Source organism: Leuciscus leuciscus (genome assembly GCF_965113295.1).
Source record: "Leuciscus leuciscus genome assembly, chromosome: 19".
Lineage (NCBI taxonomy): Eukaryota > Metazoa > Chordata > Actinopteri > Cypriniformes > Leuciscidae > Leuciscus > Leuciscus leuciscus.
In genome coordinates, this window is record NC_138743.1 from 17,414,245 (window position 1) to 17,437,150 (window position 22,906).

Here is a 22,906-nt window from a genome sequence, read left to right on the forward strand (position 1 = left end):
AAATAATTAATCAGAATACATAGCAAAAGTTGCTCCTGCTCCTAGCTCATGGACACCTCATATTCACACTCTCCGTCTCTGCAAGTTTCGGAAGGGAATGATTCAGATTTCTCTTGGCACAGCTACTAGAAGACAGACGGGTTGCTCACGTCACATCTACGTCGTCAAGCTCAGTTTGAGTCTGCGCAGTACGCTCGACCCCCAGGAAGTAAGAGTTTCTAATTGACTTCACTTTGTCTCCGTTGAATCCAATGGGGTCGCTGTGTCCATTTCTTTTACTGTCTATGGTCCCGATATGGCGCTGACATCTTGGGGCTTGAATCTGCTCGGGACCAGACCTGCGCAGTAGTGAGCAGGAAGTAAAGCCGCGAAATCAACGCTCCGCCCTCACTCTGGCAGCATCATAGACAGTGCACTCTTCTAGCACGTGTATTTACCTGTGTCAGCTGTGTTGTCGATGCCTCGAGAGAAAAGAAAGTGCAGAGCGCGAAAGCACCAAAGTGACTGAAAGATTGCCGTAAAGCAGAATCTCGTCGTACCAGACTTTTTAAAGCAAATAAGTTACTCTAAAAAATCTAACACCCAGCAATGTGTAATTTCTTTGCATCTCCTTTCGAATACAACATTCAAATTACTAGACAAAAAATTATATCCTGAGAAAAGTGGATTTTGATGGGTATAGACCTCCATTCATTCTGCACTCGTCCTGTGAGCGCCCTCATATGGAACCAGAGTGGAACTGCAACCAGTTCAAAAGTTTACTGAGAGACATTCTCTGGTAAGGCAGACGCACAATATACACTGATCTACTGTACTGAACCATCATGATCTCAGAATGGGTCTCCTTTATGATGTTTTACCTGCTCGCTGCTGTTTTCAGTGCATTTATTGCATATTGTCTGTATGTAAGACATGTTCATCAGAAATATGATCATACACCTGGACCTCCAAGAGATAAGTAAGAAACTTTATGAATGTGTTCTCTATATAAATGTGTTTGATACAACTTATATAACGGTATTGCAGTAAGTCAGTATTTTTCAGTATATGATCAAAGCTGAGATAAATTAACAAGAAAACTGATATTCTGACAGCTTTCTGCTGGGGCATATACCATCTTTCAGAAGAGCAATGAAATCGAAAAGTCTTGTGCACGACCTTTTTCTTCAGTGGTAAGAACAAAACTCTTGTATAAACACAGATTATTTGCAAATTTGTGCCTGAGTAATATCTTGTTGTTTTGACCTTGCATCTACAAAATGTGTCAATTGTTACGTAATATCACATAGTGACATTGCATCTCTCTCTCTCTCTCTCTCTCTCTCTCTCTCTCTCTGTGTGTGATTTGTTTAATATTTGTACTCTAAAAAGTCAAATGATGTAATGTAATTTAATTTTTTTTTTTCAGAAGAACACTTTCTGAACGTTATTGAGATATAGAGAAATATTAAGCCATTTTCTAGCATGTAAGCTTCTGAGAAACTGCTGGAAAATAATAGCCTACAGTTTTATACTTTCCACTTCATCAATATACATTTACTAAACTATAATAAAAACACAGTTGTTTCACTGAATAGCAGGCATTTCCTCACTTCAGCTAAATAAATAGATATATTGATATAGTGTTTATTAATCCTCTAGGGGAAATTTGGTAAAGCGTTCTCGCCAATGTGACCATGTTCTTGTTTTTAAGGGGAGAGAAATATGGCCCTGTCTACAGGATGTACAGTTTTCATTCTGTCATGTCATGGTTTATTGTCCTGAGGCTACAAAGGTAAATATTATCTATTTATTTTATTAAAAAAGAAAAGAAAAAATTGTATCAGAAGCCACAAAATCTAATAATAAAAAAAAAAAAATCTCTGCCCTGTTATTGTAGACAATCCTGATGTCACCTAAGTATCTCAAAGATCCTTTTGTCTACAAACGCCTCTTTAACTTGTTTGGAAAAAGGTATGTTTAATTTTTTCTGGATATGTCATAGCATTGCTAGGTGAAGTCTAGTGTCAATATATCTACATTGATAGCAGTGTGCTACACTAAGGCACATTACTACTATCATCTAGAAGTTTTTATGGTAGAGGCCCCATGAAATCAAAATCTGAGCTATGCTGCATTTAGTCCGATAGCTTTAAAATCATCTACAGTAGTGGCAAAAACTGATGTCCGGAGGGGATGTTTGTTTTTAATGACAATACAAGTTTGATAAAACCATCTAAATATGAAGGGATTTAAATATGAGGGAAGAACAAAATGCTATATTCAGTTATTCATATATTGTTGTTTTTCTTGTTATTGCATGTGTTCATAATTTCTTTGTATGACAGCTTTGACAATATTATGGCTGCACAATTTGGCATGTTTCATTGCACCACTCCGCAATATGTTTACAAAATCTTTAACAATTTGTAGTAATTTTTTAACAAAGGGTGAAGAATTTTCCTCAGCCGAACATCACTTTTGGCTAACACTGTATATGCTTTCCCTGGTGAAAAAAAAAAACAAAGTATACTTGCAGCCAGACTAATTCAGTATATTTCAAGTGTGTTAATGATTAATTAACTTGAATGTGCTATTTCGGAACAACTAATTTTGTATTAAGTATATTTTAGTTGTAATTAAATTGTAGTAAAGCATAACTTTTTAGTGTTCTTTTGTGTGCTAAATTGGAACAACTTCAAGTATTCTTAGTATACTTTAAGTATATGCCTGTGTAGGGACTAATTACATGCTTGATTAGTGATATTAAAGTGTGCTTTGTTACAATTACAAATTCATTACAAGTGTCTTCGAAACAAGCAATATACCATAAGTGTGTTATATTTGAGTAAAATGTATATGCTCAGTAATACCTTTGGTTTATTCCAAAGGTATTCAAAGAACTCACACTTTAAAGCTGCAGGTTTGCAGTTTTGAGGGGAGGTGGAGTAGACTGTGGACTATTTTTACATTTGGTATTTATTATTATTTGTTATATGTTGAATGTATGTTTTAAAAAATATGTATTGAATGCATTTTGCATTCTCAAAGTCTAGTGTGACTGCGGCTTAATTCATATTCGATTTGAATATTTTATGGGATTTGCTTTGCCAGTGGTGACTTTACAGTTGAATAAGTCACATGACTCAATCTCCTCAGGTTCCTGGGGAACGGGCTAATTACGGCTGCGGACCATGACACCTGGTACAGGCAGCGTCGCATCATGGACCCTGCCTTTAGCAGCTTGTGAGTCAAATACAGACAATCTCTGATATACTGAAATGTGATACAGATGCACCTCAGCTGATGTTGTCTCATTCGTCAGATACTTACGAGGCTCGATGGGCACTTTTAATGAGATGTCGGAGCGCCTAATGGAAAAGCTGGAGGAAATGGCTGAGACAAAAACACCTGCCGTCATGCACGACCTGGTCAACTGTGTCACACTCGATGTCATTTGCAAGGTTTCACTTTCCTTTCTGCTAATCCGAGGGAAAGCGTAATACAAGGAAAGTCAAATCAGCTGCTGATCAATACTTAATAGTCATATTTTCATCCACAGGTGGCTTTCGGTGTTGATTTGAATTTCTTGATGCAAACTGACAGCCCCTTCCAGAATGCAGTAGAGCTGTGTTTAAAAGGCATGGTGTTGGATCTCAGAGACCCATTTTTTAGAGTAAGAATCTAACCAAATTGCTTATGTCACCCTAAAGTTGTATGGTTAATGTAATGTAATCTGTTTTTATTTTTTAAATGTGGGACCTCAGCTTTTTCCCAAGAATTGGAAGATTATACAGCAAATTAAAGATGCAGCTGATCTCCTGCGTAAAACAGGACAAAAATGGATACAAAACAGGAAGACAGCAGTAGAAAATGGAGAAGATGTACCCCAAGACATTCTCACACAAATCCTCAGAACGGCAGGTATGTGGGTCTCGTGTATTTTCCTTCTTCCATTTGTTGTACAGGTAACTTTTAAATGGGCTGCATATTATACAAATTTTAATTAATTATTTAATTACCATACCACAGTTAAACCTAACAAGTGTGAAAATTTTATAAGTAATTTAACATTTGAAGAATAAAAAAAAAAGTTCAAATACAATGCCAAAAAGTGAAAAATGCAACCAAAATGAACAGAATACAGGAACCAGACACATTCAAAAAAGTTAAACAGTATTTGTAAATTTTAAACGTACTAAATCTGTAACGATTGGTAAATAATTTACCATTGGAGCAGTTCAAGTTCAAATACAAGTTGGGCAAAGATCACAGAAAGGACACATTTGAAAGAAAAAAAAAAAGTTAAACTGCATGTACTTCAACTTGACACATTGTCTTAAAAACGTAGCTTTCATGGTGCAAGATGCAACTTAACGACTAAAGATGTCCATGTCCATCTAAAATGTTTACATAGATCAACACAGGCCGGAGTGGGGGCCATTTTCAGCGCGGGATTTTTGTTTCAACAAAAATATACAGATAAAAAAACAATTAGCATACTAAACTTTCAAACATTCTACTATCAAAATAAAAATAAAATAAAATACTGCACATACAAACATTCTGCACATACAAATTAAAAAGTCAAATAAATTAAAATGAATATCATACAGCAGTATACACACCTGTTTGTTCTTTGATTTTGCCTGAAGTATATCAGGGAATTAAAGTGGTTAATCAGCATATCATGCAATTAATTTCATTCCAAATTTGAATCAGTTAATGGCCCTAATAATAACATATTCAACACAACACTGGTAGAGTTACTTAACTATTTAACACTTTCCATTTTTGCTGCAGAGGAGGAAAATGTTACTAACGCTAAAGATGATGAGCTGATGTTGGACAATTTCGTGACTTTCTTCATTGCTGGTGAGTTACAGCTTTGTTTTATTTTTGCTCATAAAAAACCCTGCCAATATAAACAGTGCTTGATTCTTTTGCAGGGCAAGAGACAACAGCAAATCAGCTCTCGTTTGCAATCATGCAATTAGGAAGACATCCTGAGATATATAAACGGTAAACAATAAAACAGTTCTTGGAAATATGGACCTATTCCACATTGACTTTTATAACAATGCTCTTGTTTGAATTTCTTTTCATTCCCAGGGCTAAAGCAGAAATGGATGAGATTCTTGGGACAAAGAGAGACATTTCATATGAAGACCTTGGAAAATTCACTTACTTGTCTCAGGTTGGTCTACAGCTGGGATGCCCAATCCTGTTCCCTTTCAAAAGCTACAATCGATGCTGCGGCTATAAATAGATGAGCCACAGGTGCATCGTCAGGTCTTTTGTCTTCAGAGGCCATTCTGTGCGTGTGTGCATCAAACTCTCTCTCTCTCTCTCTCTCTCTCTCTCTCTCTCTCTCTCTCTCTCTCTCTCTCTCTCTCTCTCTCTCTCTCTTTATATCTGACTACAGATCTTTGTGAGGAGTTAGTTTCCAACTGGCAGTGTGCAGAAATTCTAATTTTCTCTGAACGTCTATAAAAGAGTAAAATATTTGTCGACAAAAGAATACACGTTGTGTCTCTCCATGTTCTCATCCTATGTCAGACTTGGATACACACAATTACTGTATTGTTTGTTTGGGGGAGGAGCATGCGGCTTTGGTTTTGGAGAATGGCGAGTGTGAGCATTGTGAACTATTTAATGTTAAGATGCTGCATGCTCGCCTGAATTATTTCCAAACCACACCCACATTACCATCGTGGGGCTCGTGGGGCATGGATCTTAATGATGAGCAAGAGACGGATCCTTCCCTATCGCTTGCTGAATCACCAGATCCAGACGTCCCCTCTCGTGATCCCGAAGCACGTTCCGGTGATTCTTTGGTTCACGAGGGGGATGACGATATATCTCTTGGGTCTGCGGACTTTGAGCAGCGGACTTCGAGCAGCCTACCTCTGAGCGTTCTTCTCGGGAAAGTAAATCAGTCGAGGAATTGCTCAAGGTGGTTACTCGTGCGGTGGCCAGGTTACAGCTTGTGAGCGGCCTCCCCACAAAGCCGTGCAGAAAAACTTCGGCTCTTGTGGGTAAAGCTTACCATGCTGCAGGTCAGGCTGGTGCTGCGCTGCACACTATGGCAGTGTCACAGGCGTACCAGGCTGACCTGTTGAAGGTCTTCAGTGCGGGCAGTATGATCGACGAGGAAATGTTCTCTGAGCTTCGTCGAGCCACAGATCTGTCTCTCTGTGCGACCATAGCAAACGGCCCGTGCCATCGGCCGTTCAATGTCGGCTTTGGTAAACACGGAGAGGCACCTGTTGCTTAATCTGACAGGAATTAAAGAGAAAGATTGTGTGTTTCTGTTAGATTCCAGTTTCACCCTCTGGCCTGTTTGGCGACTCCATCAATACTGTCGTCACCAGGTTCAGGGAGGTTAAGAAGCACGAAGAAGCATTCGTTCAGTTCCTTCCTCGCCGCACTCAAGGGGAGGGGCCATCGGCCACTGAACCTCTCCCCGGTCCTTCAAAAGCCAGGGAGGTGAAAAAGCAGAGCGTGGCGAGCCGTGCTCCCCCTCATAAGGATTGGGGACAGGCTCGTCATGCTCAGCAACCTCCCAAGCCAGACCTCAGGACTATTACTACTATAAATAGGAAGTCCTGATGGTCTGGCGCGCAGTCTGGTGGGGGTAGACGGGACGGGGTGCGTACAAAAACTACAAGAGCTACAAACTCTTCTGAGCAAAGAGGCCATAGAACAGAGAGAGAGTTGGGCTATCACAGCAGATTACTGTCAAGACAGTCGTGTCGCAGATTCCAGGAAGTTCCTGAGGTTTGCTTTCGGGGGCGAAGCGTACCAATTTCGGGTTCTTCCATTCGGTCAAGCCTTGTCACCCCGCACATACACAAAATGCATGGATGCAGCACTGGCTCCATTACGACTCCAGGGCATTCGCATTTTGAATTACATCGACGATTGGTTAATACTAGCACAATCGCAAGAGATGGCGCTTCAACACAGAGACATCGTGTTAGCTCATCTAGTTTCTCTAGTGTTGAGACTCAACGCCAAGAAAAGCATTCTTTCTCCTGCCCAGAGAACGACTTATCTCGGGATCATTTGGGATTCGGTCACGATGCGGGCACAACTGTCTCCCACTCGAATCGAGACCATTCGGCATACCATGAGCAAAGTCAGGCTAGGCTAAGATCGCACTGTTCGTCAGTACCAAAAAATGCTAGGTTTCATGGCTTCAGCATCCAGGGTGATTCCTCTAGGGCTGTTGCACATGAGACCGTTTTAGTTGTGGCTAAAAGCCAGGGGATTTCATCCAAGGGCCAATCCTCAAAGGCAATTAAAAGTGACGCGCCACGGGCTTCGTACACTATCTCTGTGGCTCAGATCCCGGTTCCTCGCCTTGGGTCCCACTCTAGGGACGCCTTGTCGTCACAAACTGTTTACGACAAACGCCTCCCTGATGGGCTGAGGAGCGGTCTTAAGTGGTCGTCCGGCTCAAGGGGAATGGGAGGGTCATCAGCTCGATTTGCACATCAACTGCCTCGAGCTGATGGCTGTATTTCTGGCCCTGAAATACTTTCTCCCTCAGTTGAGGGGCTGTCATGTCCTAGTGCGGGTGGACAACACATCGGCAGTCTCTTACATAAATCATCAGGGAGGTCTGCACTCACGCAATCTGAACAGATGCGTTGAACAGGTTGTCGATTTTTCTCTGGGCCCTAGACAAGTTCCTGTCACTCAGGGCAGTGTACATTCGAGGACATCTGGGAATGTGGGAGCGGATTTACTGTCCAGACAGAAACTACCGATGGGGTAATGGAAACTCCACCCAGAAGTAGTGAAACAGATTTGGACCAGATTTTACGAAGCGGAGGTGGATCTCTTCGCCTCCCATCAGACAGCACAATGTCGCCTCTACTTCTCTCTGAGTCACCCAGCCCCCCTTGGTCTGGCCCAAAATGCGCATGTATGCGTTTCCTCCTGTTTCTCTGCTCCCAGGAGTTCTAGCCAGAGTTCGCCAAAAAGGATCTTGCCTCTTACTGATAGCGCCGTGTTGGCCGAACAGATTATGGTTCTCGGAGATAATATCTCTCCTCGACGGCTCACCATGGGCGATTCCGGAGAGGAGGGACCTTCTGTCTCAGGTGGAGGGCACGATATTCCATCCCAGGCCCGACCTGTGGAACCTTCATGTTTGGCCCCTGATGGGTACCAATTGAGAGACACTGGGCTTTCGCCTGACGTTATTGAGACCATTCTAAGTGCTAGGGCTTCCTCCACTAGAAAGAGTTATGCCAGCAAATGGGGTGCATTTGAAAGGTGGTGTGTTGTACATAATGCAGATCTGGTCAACTGCCAGATTGCTTCAGTTCTGGACTTCCTGCAGGAAAAATTATCAACAGGCACATGACCCACCACTCTCAGGGTTTACCTACACAACCGTAAGGGGTCCAGACACCTTCAAGCACGGTGGCGTGGGTATTCTCGTTCCCAATGCACTAAGCAGCGCAGCATCGATTGTAGCTTTTGAAAGGGAACGATCCAGGTTACTTGACTGTAACCCTGTTCCCTGAAAAAGCGGAATGAGATGCTGCGCTGCATTGCCGTGCTGAAGATGTCCCGGGACTGCTCTTCAGACAAAATATCCTGATGATGCACCTGTGGCACATGTATTTATAGCGCCAATGACGTCATCGACCGAAGTTATATTTCCTCCGGGTCAATTCTATTGACATGTTTCACACAATATTCACAGCTGGTCACGATTAAAGACGTTCCCAATGTGCTAAGCAGCGCAGCATCTCGTTCTGGTTTTTCAGGGAACAGGGTTACAGTCAAGTAACCCGGATCGTTCCTGGAGATCTGTCTTCCTGCAAAGTTCAGCTCTAACCCTGATCCAACACAACGGAACCGGCTAATTGAGATCTTCAGGAGCACTTGTTAATTACAGACAGGTGTGCTGGATCACGATGGATAATGAACTCTGCTGGTAGGTAGATCTCCAAGAACAGGATTGGACACCCCTGGTCTTCAGAGATGGTATTTTATGCTACAAACACAAATGGTTCTGTATCCATTTCTCTGAATGGTCTTTGTATTGTTGACTCAATGTATTAGGTCTTGAAGGAAACACTGCGACTGTACCCCACTGCTCCAGGAACCAATCGCTGGTTGCATGAGGACATGGTTATAAATGGGCTGAAAGTCCCAGGCGGCTGCTCTATTGCTGTGAGTATTGCCAGATTCCCAGTAATGCTGGTCTGTTCACTCTGTGGCCAGTGTGGTACCTGGCTGGGGAAGCTATTTCTAGCTACACAAGTACAGCTCCTGTCTACTTGAATGGAGATAAAAAAGAAATCTTCAACATTGTCCCCCTGTAGTCAATAATTGTATCCCTTAAAACTCATCTTTGATCACCAAAATTACAAATGTAAATGTTTTTTCCTTGAAAAAAATTCTTCATGCCTTATAATAGCTTGAATGTAACTCTACACCCTTGACTTATTTAGTTTACGCGGTTCTATCGTCATCATCTTCTTCCGCTTATCCAGGGCCGGGTCGTGGGGGCAGCAGTCTAAGCAGAGATGCCCAGACTTCCCTCTCCAAAGACACTTCCTCCAGCTCTTCCGGGGGGACACCGAGGCGTTCCCAGGCCAGCCGGGAGACATAATCCCTCCAGCGTGTCCTAGGTCTTCCCCAGGGTCTCCTCCCAGTGGGACATGCCCGGAACACCTTCCCGGGAAGGCCTCCGGAACAGATTCCCGAGCCACCTCAGCTGGCCCCTCTCAATGTGGAGAAGCAGCGGCCTCCTCACCCTATCTCTAAGGGATCGCCCCGCCACCCTGCGGAGAAAGCTCATTTCGGCCGCCTGTATCCGGGATCTTGTCCTTTCAGTCATGACCCACAGCTCATGACCATAGGTGAGAGTAGGAACGTAGATTGACCAGTAAATTGAGAGCTTCGCCTTGCAGCTCAGCTCTTTCTTCACCACGACAGACCGGTACATCGACTGCATTACTGCAGAAGCTGCACCGATCCGTCTGTCAATCTCCTGTTCCATCCTTCCCACACTTGAACTCCTCCACTTGAGGCAGGAACTCTCCACCAACCTGAAGTGGGCAAGCCACCCTTTTCCGACTGAGAACCATGGCCTCGGATTTGGAGGTTCTGATTCTTATCCCAGCTGCTTCACACTCGGCTTCAAACCGTCCCAGTGCATGTTGAAGGTCCTGGTTTGATGAGGCCAACACGACAACATCATCCGCAAAAAGCAGAGACGAAATCACGTGGTCCCCAAACCTGACACCCTCCGACCCCTGGCTGCGCCTAGAAGTTCTGTCCATAAAAATTATGAACAGAACCGGTGACAAAGGGCAGCCCTGCCGGAGTCCAACATGCACCAGGAACAAGTCTGGCTTGCTGCCGGCAATGCAAACCAAGCTCCTGCTCCGGTCGTACAGGGACCGGACAGTCCTTAGTAAAGGGCCCCGGACTCCATACTCCAAGAGCACCCTCCACAGGATGCCGCAAGGGACACAGTCGAATGCCTTCTCTAAATCCACAAAGCACTTGTGGATTGGTTGGGCAAACTCCCATGAATCCTCCAGCACCCTGGAGAGGGTATAGAGCTGGTCCAGTGTTCCACGACCGTGACGAAAACCGCACTGCTCCTCCTGAATCCGAGGTTCTGCTATCGCCGTATTCTCCTCTCCAGTACCCTGGCATAGACTTTCCCGGGGAGGCTGAGAAGTGTGATCCCCCTGTAGTTGGAACACACCCTCCAACTCCCCTTCTTAAAAAGAGGGACCACCACCCCGGTCTGCCAGCTCAAAGGTACTGTCCCCGACCGCCACGCGATGTTGCAGAGGCGTGTCAGCCAAGAGAGCCCCACAACAAGCCCGATTTTTTGCCTCCACAACCACCCGGGGTGCAGTCTGCTTGGCCTTCCGGTACTCGTCAGCTGCCTCAGGAGTCCCACAAGCCAGCCAGGCCTGATAGGACTCCTTCTTCAGCTTGACGGCATCCCTTACTTCCGGTGTCCACCACCGGGTTCAGGGATTGCCACCTCGACAGGCACCGGAGAACTTACGGCCACAGCTCCGAGCAGCCATGTCGACAATGGAGGTGGAGAACATGGTCCACTCGGACTCAATATCTCCAAACTCCCTCGGGATCCGGTCGAACAGTACGTTTTGTTCTGCCGAGTCTGTCCAGCTTCCTCCCCCGCCATCGGATCCAACTCACCACTAGGTAGTGATCAGTTGACAGCTCCGCCCCTCTCTTCACCTGAGTGTCCAAGACATACGGCCAGAGGTCGGATGAAATGACCACAAAGTCGATCATCGACCTCCGGCCTAGGGTGTCCTGGTGCCACGTGCACTGATGGACACCCTTATGCTTGAACATGGTGTTCGTTATGGACAAGCTGTAACTAGCACAGAAGTCCAATAACAGAACACCGCTCGGGTTCAGATTAGGGGGGCCATTCCTCCCAATCACACCCCTCCAGGTGTCACTGTCGCTGCCGACATGGGCGTTGAAGTCCCCCAGTAGAACTCTTTCGGAGCACTTTCCAGCACCCCTCCCAGAGACTCCAAGAGGGCCGGGTACTCTGCACTACCATTCGGCCTGTAGGCGCACACGACAGTGAGAGACCTATCCCCGACCCGAAGGCGCAGGGAAGCGACCCTCTCGTTCACCGGGGTGAACTCCAACACATGGCGACTGAGCTGGAGGGCTTTAAGCAAACCCACACCAGCCCGCCGCCTTTCACCATGGGCAGCTCCAGAGTGGTAAAGAGTCCATCCTCTCTCAAGGAGTGTGGTTCCAGAGCCCAAGCCGTGCGTAGAGGTGATCCAGACTATCTCTAGTCGTTACCTCTCAACCTCATGCACAATCTCAGGTTCCTTCCCCGCCAGCGAGGTGACGTTCCACATCCCTAGAGCTAGTTTCCGTGTCCAGGGATCGGGTTGTCGAGGCCCCCGCCTTCGACTGCCACCCGATCCACTTTGCACCAGCCCCTTATGGTCCCTCCTGCAGGTGGTGAGCCCACGGGAGGGCAGCCCCACGGCCCCATGGGGGGAGGCCCAGCCACCGGGCGCTCGCATACGAGCCCCAACCCCGGGCCGGGCAACGTCACAGTCCTCGTTTTTTAATACTATCATAAAGGGTTTATGAACCGCTCTTAGTCTGACCCGTCACCTAGGACCTGACCCTACCAGGGGCATATAGCCCCAGACAACATAGCTCCTAGGATCATTCGGGTACTCAAACCCCTCCACCACGGTAAGGTGGCAGTTCAAGGAAGGGATTCTGTGAATAGGTGGTTCTTTGAATATGCAAATTAACCCCGCCTCCACTCATTCACACCAGCTCAAAGATCCACTTGTTGACGATCACACGTTGATCTGATTGGTTACAAGGTAGTTTGTGTAGTCAGAAACACCAGCGATTTCAAACGGTGCTTTTGAGACTGTCTTTGGTTCACTGCAGTTTTAAGGAGAAAATACTCAGCAATGGTGTTGACTTATGAATTTACACATGGTTTGTCTTAAATCATATTAAAAACACCACATAGACATATAAACCACAGATTTTGACCACAGGGGGTCTTAAAAGGGTTAGTTCACCCTCATTTACTCACACGTGTGTTGTTCTAATGCCATATGCCCTTCTTTCTCTTTTGGACCACAAAAGGAGAATTTGTAAAAATGTCCCGCTTACGTTCATCCATATAATGGCATTGAATAGCGACCAGCATCAAGTTTTTTTAAAAGACGCAGAAGTATCACAGAATGATCCCATGCGGCATGTGTCGTAAATTCCAAGTGTTCTGGGCATACAGTATACAATAGGGTTTGGCAAAAAAAACCCGGAATTGTATGTATTATTCTCCAAAAATCCTGCCATTGGTCTTCTGTGCACGGCTGCACGATGTGCGCGTTTACCCCAACTTTCCCAGAAACAGTACACAAGGGGCCCTATTTTAATGATCTGAAAGCGGATCTCGGGCGCTATTGCTATTATACTGGCGGGATAAAATAACTCTCGCGCCAGACGCAAATCTAAAATGGGTTTGTCTGAAGTAGCTACATTACTCATAGGTGTGGTTTGGCGTAGCATGAAATAAACCAATCAGAGCATCATCTCACATTCCCTTTAAGAGCAGGCGCGCTTGTTCCATGGCGGATTGCTATTATAACGGCGGATTTGCCAGGCGCACGCCAGGAGCAGTTAGTAGCCGAGGAGACCGACGTTCTCGTCAGGGCCGTAAAAGACAGAGAAGTGACATTGTATGGGGATGGAAGAAACCCACCCAAATAAGCTTTTGCCCAAACAGGCATATAATAATTTTGGTAAATGTGTAAGCTAGATTTATGCCTATTTTTTCACATCTTCATGGACACCACAATGATTTCCCTCATGTGGAATATTTTTCCTTGTAATTATGTTTGGTTTGCAAAAATTGCAACTGTTGCGCCTATGTGTAGATGAGAGAAGCAAAGTGTATGCGCGTTGTGCACACGCTATATTGTGGCCAAGCATGCGCCCTTAAAATAGCATCTGAACGTGCCACTGAAAACGCGCCACTGACATAGCAAAATAGCACCAGGGAACGTTTGCGCCGGAACACGCCTCCTCTTTTCAATGAACCGCCCCCGGGAGCTCAAGTTCATTCCCTAATTTACCGACGTGCGTCTGTCGAGGGAAAAGTCCGCTGTGCGTCGGGTGCAAAATAGGAATGATACATGCGTCGTTGTACAAAGTCAATTGAGCTGGGTGCAAGATAGGGCCCAAATTGTGAGAAATTAAGACTAGGAAAAATGCGAAATGAAATACAATCCATGTACCTTCTTCTCTGAGGTGAATATTTCCGTTATGTTCATCGCAACAAGAAGTTATCACGTTCACATCTGTCATCAACTTGTGTGCTTTTTCTGGGCGAGTCAGAGTGAACTGTGGCACTAATAGAGTCTCATGAACATGCAGTCGTGCACAGAGGTCAGGATTTTCTTTAAATAATTCATACAATTTTGGTTGGATTTTTACCAAACCCTATCATAAACTCAAGAACACGTGGGATATACGACACGTCGCATGGGATCATTCTGTAATATTTTCGCGTCTTTTAAAAAAAAGCTTGATTAAAAGCTGGTCGCTTTTCACTGCCATTATGTGGATGATGCAGAGCAGGACTTTTTTTCTTAAATTTCTTCTTTTGTGGTCTGAAAAAGAAAAAACAGCATACTGCATTAGAACAACACCAGGGTGAGTAAATTATGACTTAACTCTATTTTAATAATTCCAATAAATTCGAACAATGGCATCATCAATTTTACTTGTTTAATTGTATTTGAATACATGACTATTTTGAACCATTTTGAACTTTTTCCATACAGTTCAGTTCTTATGTCTCTCAAAGACTGGAAAAGTTTTTCAAAGATCCATTGAAGTTTGATCCTGAGAAATTTGATGTGAATGCCCCCAAGTAAGTCATTGCTACTACCCATTTGCACTTGGTCCACGAACCTGTCTAGGGCAGGTCTTCTCACAGGTAACAAACACACATTTGCACAATTTGCTTTCCAAGTGCCAAATTTGCTGTGATCATAACAACTTGGCGTATTTCTACATTCAGATGGAGGCTAAAGTTGTGCTTGCCAAACTGCTTCAGAGATTTTAGTTCAGTCTGGTTCCTGGACAGTCTTTCAGCATTAAAGACACTGGAACTCTACGGCCCATAAGTGGAGTGATCTGCAACATTAAACCATGCTCATAGGACATGTTATGGCACTTGTTTTGTGTCAACTCTTGTGTATTTGTGTCTACTTGGCAAACATGGTCTTGTATTATTCAAACATTAACCTAAGCACAGAAGTTGTAACAGGCTATTCATCTATGATACTTTATCCGCACTTTTAATTGATTTGGTTTTATATCATCTCGTAATCCTTCATTATGGTGATTTTAAATCTTTGTTTCAACACATTATGTGGATTATATACAGTGCTGGGTAGCAACTGATTACATGCAATCTGGATTATGTAATCAGATTCCAAAATGAAGTAGGCTACTTGTAATTGGATTTTGTTAATACTCATAATGAGACTAGTTACTTTTCTATTGATTTTATGATTCATGATTACATATTAGTAACACAATGGCAGTAAATTATTCATAATATATTGATTCTCGTTAATTATTTTTATCTTTTAAATTTTAATTAAATATATATATTTATATTAGATTAACCACAGATTTTCATGTTCTCGGTTCTCTGATAAAAATGAATTATGGTAACATGACTTGCAGGTAAATGCGGTATTTCAGTCTTCAGTGTTTTATTTTGAATGCTTTAACTTTTCCTTCAGAAACCTAATTTTGGGAAACCCTGATGTAATGTAATGTTTAATGCACTTCATTTTGTTAATAACAAACTTTCTGTTTGTATTTTTATATCAATATGGTACAAGATTATCATATTCAAATCAATGTGATAAATGAGTTGGGTCAAAAGTAATCTAAAAGTTTCAAAAAGTAGTTTGATTACATTTCCTAAAATGTGTAATGCTATATATTTTTAGATGTAATACATTTTTGTCATGTAATTTGTAATCAGTAACAGACTACAATTTGTAAATAATCGACCCAGCACTGATTATATAAATATGAACATTTTATAAACACAATAGGAACTAATGAAACCACTGGTGAAAATGCTTGTTTTTCTCATTTAATACTTTTTTCATTAAAAATTATATTATCAGCAAAATCTTAAAACATTTTATCAGATTTTAAAAAGGTCTCTTTACATAATATATTTTCCTACCACTTTGCCAAACAGATTAAACACAGTGAATAAAAAACATAAAAGCTGATTTACGTGGGGTCCTTTTACTTTTGAAGAACAGTATTTCTTATATGTGACCCTGGACCACAAAATCAGTCTTATGTGTATTTTTTTTTTAATTGAGATTTATACATCATCTGAAAGCTGAATACATAATCTTTCCATTGATATTAGGTTTGTTAGGATATGACAATATTTGGCCTAGATACAACAATTTGAAAATCTGGAAACTGAGAGTGCAGAAAAATCGAAATATTGAGAAAATCGCCTTTAAAGTTGTCCATTTCTATAGGCGATTGTGCTGCATCCACTCACAAAAATAATTTTTTTATATATTTAAGGTGGGAAATTTACAAAATATCTTCATGGATCATGATCTTTACTTAATATCCTGATGATTTTTGGCATAAAAGAAAAATCGATAATTTTGACCCATACAATGTTTTGTTGGCTATTGCCACAAATATACCCATGCTACTTAAGACTGGTTTTGTGATCCAGGGTCACATATGTATTATGTGAAACTGTAACACTTGTTCTTGAAGTACGACAATCGTGTATTATGAACGTGTAAGAAAAAGCATCGCCTTTCCAGGCCCCAGCGAGGATCGAACTCGCGACCCCTGGTTTACAAGACCAGTGCTCTAACCACTGAGCTATGGAGCCAGCTGTGGCAGATAGGCGGAAAAAACTCTATTTGATCATAACATGACATGTTTTATCTTGTAGAGTGCAAAATTGTCAAGGACCATCTTATTGTTTCTTATTTTTTAGCTAAGTGATGTGCCAAAATATAACTTTACCACATTTGCCGATTTACCACCTTTTTATAGAAAAGATACGAATTAAATGAGATTGAGATTAATTATTAAGGTATAGGCTACAAGTATTTTTATTTTTATTTTTTTTAAAAGAGGAAGGATAAAGAGGAAAAAATGTGTGTGACTTACCAACCGACCAAAAACACTTTTTACGGATTGTTCGTCGATTGTTTCGTGGCCTGTAACAGCCTGTAAATAGTACCCGGATGGAAATATAATGTTTGGCCACTAGAGGGCGAAATTCACCAACAAAACTCTCCACAATCACTTCTGCAGTAACATATGGACCATTCTCAATTTAGTCATTCATTGAAGTGGATGCTAGATGTAGAAAAACATATTTTGTGAGAAAATGAAAGTTTGACCCAAACAGAAATGTGAATAATAGCCTTGATAAAAATCACAAGTGTCCTAAAATAAAGATCTGATAAGTGGATCTGATTTTATGTGATATCAGTTTTTTGTGTGTGTGTGTGTGTGTGTGTGTGTGTGTGTGTGTGTGTGTGTGTGTGTGTGTGTGTGTGTGTGTGTGTGTGTGTGTGTGTGTGTGTGTGTGTGTGTGTGTGTGTGTGTGTGTGTTTGTGTGTGTGTGTGTGTGTGTGTGTGTGTGTGTGTGTGTGTGTGTGTGTGTGTGTGTGTGTGTGTGTGTGTGTGTGTGTGTGTGTGATTGTAATGCCATATTTTAACACCTGACGGACACTTTTATCCAAATCACAATTTAAGTATACATTTTTATCGGTTTGTCTGTTCAATTTACATTTTAGAGGAAAAGTAAGTCATATTTGACTTTCTTTGAATGATAAATAGGCTATCTCTGGCAGCAACGAGACATCTGCTAACCAAATATAAAATGGTCTTTAAAATGAGTGGTTTGAAAGTAATGACACGGTCGATCGACGTTCCATCATTTATTCTTTCCCTTTACTTATACCTAATAAATAGAATAACAATCATCCCGCTTGTGTTTCTTTATAAGGGGTTGGGAAATGTAGGCTCTGTCTCTTTAAGAGGGCAGATCCTGCTTTTTGCCTCTCATCCCTGAACCTGCTCCGATCCGCTCGGATCATTTCTTCACACACCAGTTCAGAGGAAGAGCAGAACCCGAGAGAGACCCTGAACATCGACACACATGAGGAGCTAAACTACAAACCCATTCTGATCTGAGCTCTGAAGCTTCCGATTCATCTGAACGTGAATGCAGGCATGTTTTTTTAAATGAAGGCTGTGTTTATAGTTATTATTATTTTTCTTAATATTGCTCTTGAAACCTCTAAGATCTTTCTTGCCTAAAGGATTTTTTTCTTGAGAAAAAACGCGTTTCATTTAAAACGATGCCCGTGGATTCATATATCGTGCACATTTTAGGATATTTAAAAACATGCATGATTACAAAGTTAGTGGTGGTGAGTGAGGCGTTAATAAAGGTGATAGTTTGAAAATACATTTCTCTGGAATACAAATCAGTTTATGCACAGTCTTGCAATTTTACAAAGGGATTCCCGTGAACATTATATGAATCCTTTTGGTTTTTAATGCGTTTTTACATTGTGCTTTTCTGGTGGGATTGAAACAGCATTATGTTAGATCTATGTTGAATATTTCACCCTGAGACTGTTCCTCTGTAAGAGTCATGATGGCAAAACACTGTCCTAACGATGACCTGAGTAAGATCTCTGATGATGAACTGATCCGATGGAGCAAAGAGGACTTGATTAAGAGACTGAGAAGGGTTGATGGCGAGAAGATGAGCCTGATGCTGGAACATGGGAACATGATGAAGGACATCAACCGCAGACTGCAGGTTCACCTCCATGAGATCCGTAATCTGAAGGATATCAACCAGAAACTGCAAGACGATAACCAGGAGCTCAGGGAACTCTGCTGCTTTCTCGACGACGATCGGCAGAAAGGTAAGAAGCTGTCTCGGGAATGGCAGAGGTTTGGCAGGTATACGGCGAGCTCCGTGTGGAAGGAGATGAGCACCTATCAGCAGAAACTCAAGGACCTGGAGGTCAACCAGGAGAACATTCTTCGGGAGAATGCAGAACTAAAGGAAATCATTCTCATGTTGGATGAAGACAGGAATGGAGCGGGATCAAGGAGTTCTATTGACAGCCAGTCCAGTCTGAGCAACCTAAATGGAGGTTCAGGAACCGTCAGAGATGTTGGTGATGGGAGCAGTACCTCCAGCGGTGGAAGTGCTGGAAGCCCAGACCATCATCTTAATCATATACACAAGACTGTAGAAACCAAGGTTGGCACCATAAGACGATCGATGGATGATCTTTCTGCTCCACATCATCACAGGAGCATCCCCAATGGACTCAATGGTGAGTAAACGTCTTTGCCACCATTACTGTTTAAACACCACAATGAAATTGGAGTTTTGTGTCTTTCAGTGCATATCTTTTAGCTTTGAGGCCATGCATATATTAGTACTCTCTTAATAAGTACACATTTAAGTCTTTAGGTCCTTGCACACTGAGTCCTACATTTTCGAATAAAATTTTTCGTATTCGCCATCCTAAAAATTTGTCAAGGACAGAAACCTTGCACACTGAGTCCGATGCGTATTAATTAGGCTAATCCGTTGCGAAAACATTCGCAAAACAATAGAAAATGGAGTCTTCAAGCAGTGAGGATGATTTTGTTGTCCTGTCTCTTCTTAAAAAGAGAAAGATAAAGAGGAAATTTTAGGTCCATCATCCAATCCTGAGATTGCTTAGAGAGGAAGGAGAGTTCCACTTCCTCATCAAGGAAGGAGCTGCGGGATTATCCCGACCGATTAAAAGTTTACTTTTACGTTTACGTTGCGAAAATTTCAGACTCAGTGTGCAAGGACCTTTTGTCTTACAGAAAAACAAACCATCAATTCTGATGACTCATCTTGCACTAGTGGGTGTGTCCATTTTTTTTTTCTTCAATCAAATTCTGTCTAGAACGAGAATGTCCCACTTATTTAATAAAGAGCTGGAGGGCTCATGATGTCACTGCGCCACTATATTGGGATTCCCTCACATGCTACTATCTTATTAGCAAACATCTGATTTAAATGTGTGAACACTATATGAAGTTTCAGTGGAATACCCCTCCCCCTAAATTATAAATGCCAAATGCCTCTGATTGTCAATTGCAAGCAATAAATCATGGCTTATGACTGCAGCATAAACGAAAGTGTATTAGCTATTCAAAACAATATTTCCTGTCAACTTACTGTTTCAATTTGAAATATGTAAACAGGGGAGAAAAATGCATTTCATGTGGGGTTTTAACAGTATTGCTCATTAATCTGAGGTATGAAGTTTGATTAGTCTTGATTTTATTTAACTAATACTAGCATTAGCATTATTGGAATCTGTCATTTCCTGACGCTTTAGTTTTAAGTTCTGTAAGTAATATGAAACTAGAGGAGCAAACTTGCAAAATAGCTTGGGTGAACTAATGTGAACGATTATATTACTAGTATATCTGTAAGCTAGTGTTTAGATCTCACACTATTACTGAAGATGTAACTAATTACCCCTGTGGTAATTACTTGAATCACCTCAGATCAATAAAACAACAATATCAAGAGTGTGGCCTTGAGTGAAGGTCTGGTGTTAATTGCTTTTACAGTAGGTCGGGTGTATGGATTTTGGATTTGCTGATGGTCTTTGTTTTCTCATGTTGTGAAAGGGCTTACAAAAAGAAATCAATGTGATCACCACCCTAAACACCCAGATGAGCTGACTGTTTGATAGCTGTAATGAAATGGCGTGTTAAGCCTGGCTTTAGTTGCACTCCCAACAATGCCATGATTTCAGATGACAAGACAGTATTGTGCTTTTGAAGCGACATCTGAAAATGCTTCCTGCTGAGTTGGCTAGCTTTTGACTTTTGAGTCTGCGTTTAACATAAATGCCAATTGACAATGTTTAGAAAGCTTGTAATGTTTGAGCATAGATTGACCAAATAGAATGTTGACCTCTGATACATTTAAAACATCAGTGTTTGACAATGTATAATTTTTCGGTCTCACTTCTGCTGTCTTATGCTTATGAAGCCTCTCAAGTCATATTTCACCCCAAATCAAAATGAATAAATTATGCCTATTTTTAGGACCATTGAGTTTTTTTTTTATTGTGGCAATTAAGCACAAATATCATTACCATAATAATAAAAATCTTATTCTCATTACTGAAATGCAAAAACGATAATATTTTATTTAAAGGGGCTATATGTAGAATTCAGAAACCCTAGTTATTAGCGACACCGGTGGCCGTTAAGTGAACTGTGTCCACGGTGCTGAGAGCGACGTTTAGATGAATATTTAAATATGTGCTGCGCGTTTTTCTCTCAAAGTCACATCCTTTGAATTATCTCTGCAAAAATGACCCGAATCCTTCACAGAAAAATCAGTCTACAGACTTTTATAGACAACTAAGTCAGGGAATGTCTTTTATTTTTAGTTTCTTTATGAGCTGGTCACACATTTTTGTCATTACAATGTAACTGTGCAAAAGTCTTTAATCAGATTCACACATTTCCACCCTGATAAACTCTACATGGCTTGTGCGCAACATGGTGGTCTACTTTGATCTTAAAGAGGCCTGTCGCTATGCCATCTTTTCCAATCAATAAAATCAATTTTATCATGGTTAAGCCCCTGGGGGTCAATGTGTGTGGCCTGGATTCAATGTGTGGCGCAGTGTCATTTAATATGATGTCAGGTAAAGTGCATACAGTATATGTTCGGACGGAGTGTGTATCTTGATTCCACAGGGATCCTCAGACTCGCTAACAGCCGTAGGAAGGTGATAAATGTTTGAAGTGGGACCTGTGGAGGTATTTGCCAGAGATATTGGCTAGTGTAAGGAAAATAGAGAGTGGATGGATTTGAGAGTGTGTGTGTGTGTGTGTGTGTGTGTGTGTGTGTGTGTGTGTGTGTGTGTGTGTGTGTGTGTGTGTGTGTGTGTGTGTGTGTGTGTGTGTGTGTGTGTGTGTGTGTATGTGTGTGTGTGTGTGTGTATGAGGTCCCCTGCTCTCTTTCCTCCTTAAGGGGTCTCATCAATCAGCCGAGCCGTTGGCCGTCCCAATGCACAGATGGTGCTGCGGTGATCTTCAGAGACAGGTTCATATTTCATTGCAGTGTTCGATCCCAAGCTGTGTTGCACAACTGCTCACAACTCTATGGTTTCAAGAGTTGAAGCCTTCACACACACAGGAAGGAGTGCTACATTGCTAGCATATTCTAACACTGGTTTCTGTGGGCAACATTTTTGCAATTTAGATTTCGAAAGTAAATCAAGATCCTGTGAATCACTGTCTAACAAGTGTCCTGTTGATTGTCATGCATGTAAAGCATGTTAATGGCTTTAGTCGTCATCAATTTCTCACTCAGATCTTCTACAGCAACCTGTGTCAGTCAACTTAGACTTTTGTCAGTTTAATAGTTAATAGAGTGCTCAGGTTAATTCTAAAATCCATGGTGAGATTTCAAGTCATGGGTTCCATTGGAATTTCAAACCGTTTTTTTTTTTAATGGCAGTTTTCAAATTGGCAAAAATTCAAATTTCAAGCCGTAAAACAGTGTGCGATTGGTCTCTCAACATCACCTATACCCACCCACCACACCTGAGATCCAGTTTCAATTGGTTGAACTTTCAAATGACGACTGCTTTCAAAACAAACACTGTGTCATGACCGTGATGCGATCAAATCCCAAAAATCCTATATCTTTAGCCGAGCAGCATGTTGTCTCTTCATGATCTATGCAATATCTTATTTTTTGTTTTGCTTTTCGTTCAAGACCACCTGCTCTAAATAAAGATATGCGATCTATTATGGTTTAATAATGTTTTGTGAAGTTACAAAACATGCGTTGGCAGCGTTTTTTAATGCAAATACTTGTTATAGTTTGGTCTCAAACTGAAATAAATATGCTTGTTGTATTCTGCTAGTAGAGACCTTTTTAACGATATATGACACAAATCTATCTGTTATTTACGGTGATTTTACAGATCACATTTTCATGTACGGTATAATACACATCTTCTGAAATAGTACTGAAGCGATATCATGTAGGCATATGTAAAATAACGAGATCATCAACATTAAACAGCATATAACTCAGAACTGCCTAATGTTACTGAATAAAATTTCGACCCAGGACCAGCTACAGGATAGTGAAGCTTTGGGGTGTGGATGGACTCGATCTTCTCCATCTACTTCTGATCATCGGTCTGAATCTGATCCAGACGTAGTCTTTGACAAAAATGTGATTTTCTCAGCTTTTTGCTCAAAATGTTGC

General features: G+C 41.9%; 1 protein-coding gene and 1 pseudogene across 3 annotated transcripts in view; both read left to right on the plus strand.

Annotated features, from left to right (window-relative positions):
- The first annotated feature begins 771 nt into the window (after positions 1-771).
- Positions 772-15,832, plus strand: LOC309482900 (cholesterol 24-hydroxylase-like; annotated as a pseudogene). Its single transcript, XR_014211695.1, has 14 exons — positions 772-958; positions 1,095-1,172; positions 1,694-1,774; positions 1,880-1,953; positions 3,139-3,225; positions 3,305-3,443; positions 3,542-3,655; positions 3,747-3,903; positions 4,783-4,854; positions 4,929-5,001; positions 5,092-5,176; positions 9,064-9,174; positions 14,346-14,500; positions 14,585-15,832. The product of XR_014211695.1 is annotated as a cholesterol 24-hydroxylase-like (transcript).
- A 1,859-nt stretch (positions 15,833-17,691) lies between these two features.
- Positions 17,692-22,906, plus strand: part of ccdc85cb (coiled-coil domain containing 85C, b) — a 50,107-nt gene continuing 44,892 nt past the window's right edge. For both annotated transcript variants that reach the window (XM_082148507.1, XM_082148508.1), the window contains exon 1: positions 17,692-18,947. In XM_082148507.1, coding sequence (XP_082004633.1) covers positions 18,248-18,947 — 700 coding nt within the window. In that variant the 5' untranslated portion in view covers positions 17,692-18,247. The remainder of the gene's footprint in view (positions 18,948-22,906) is intronic.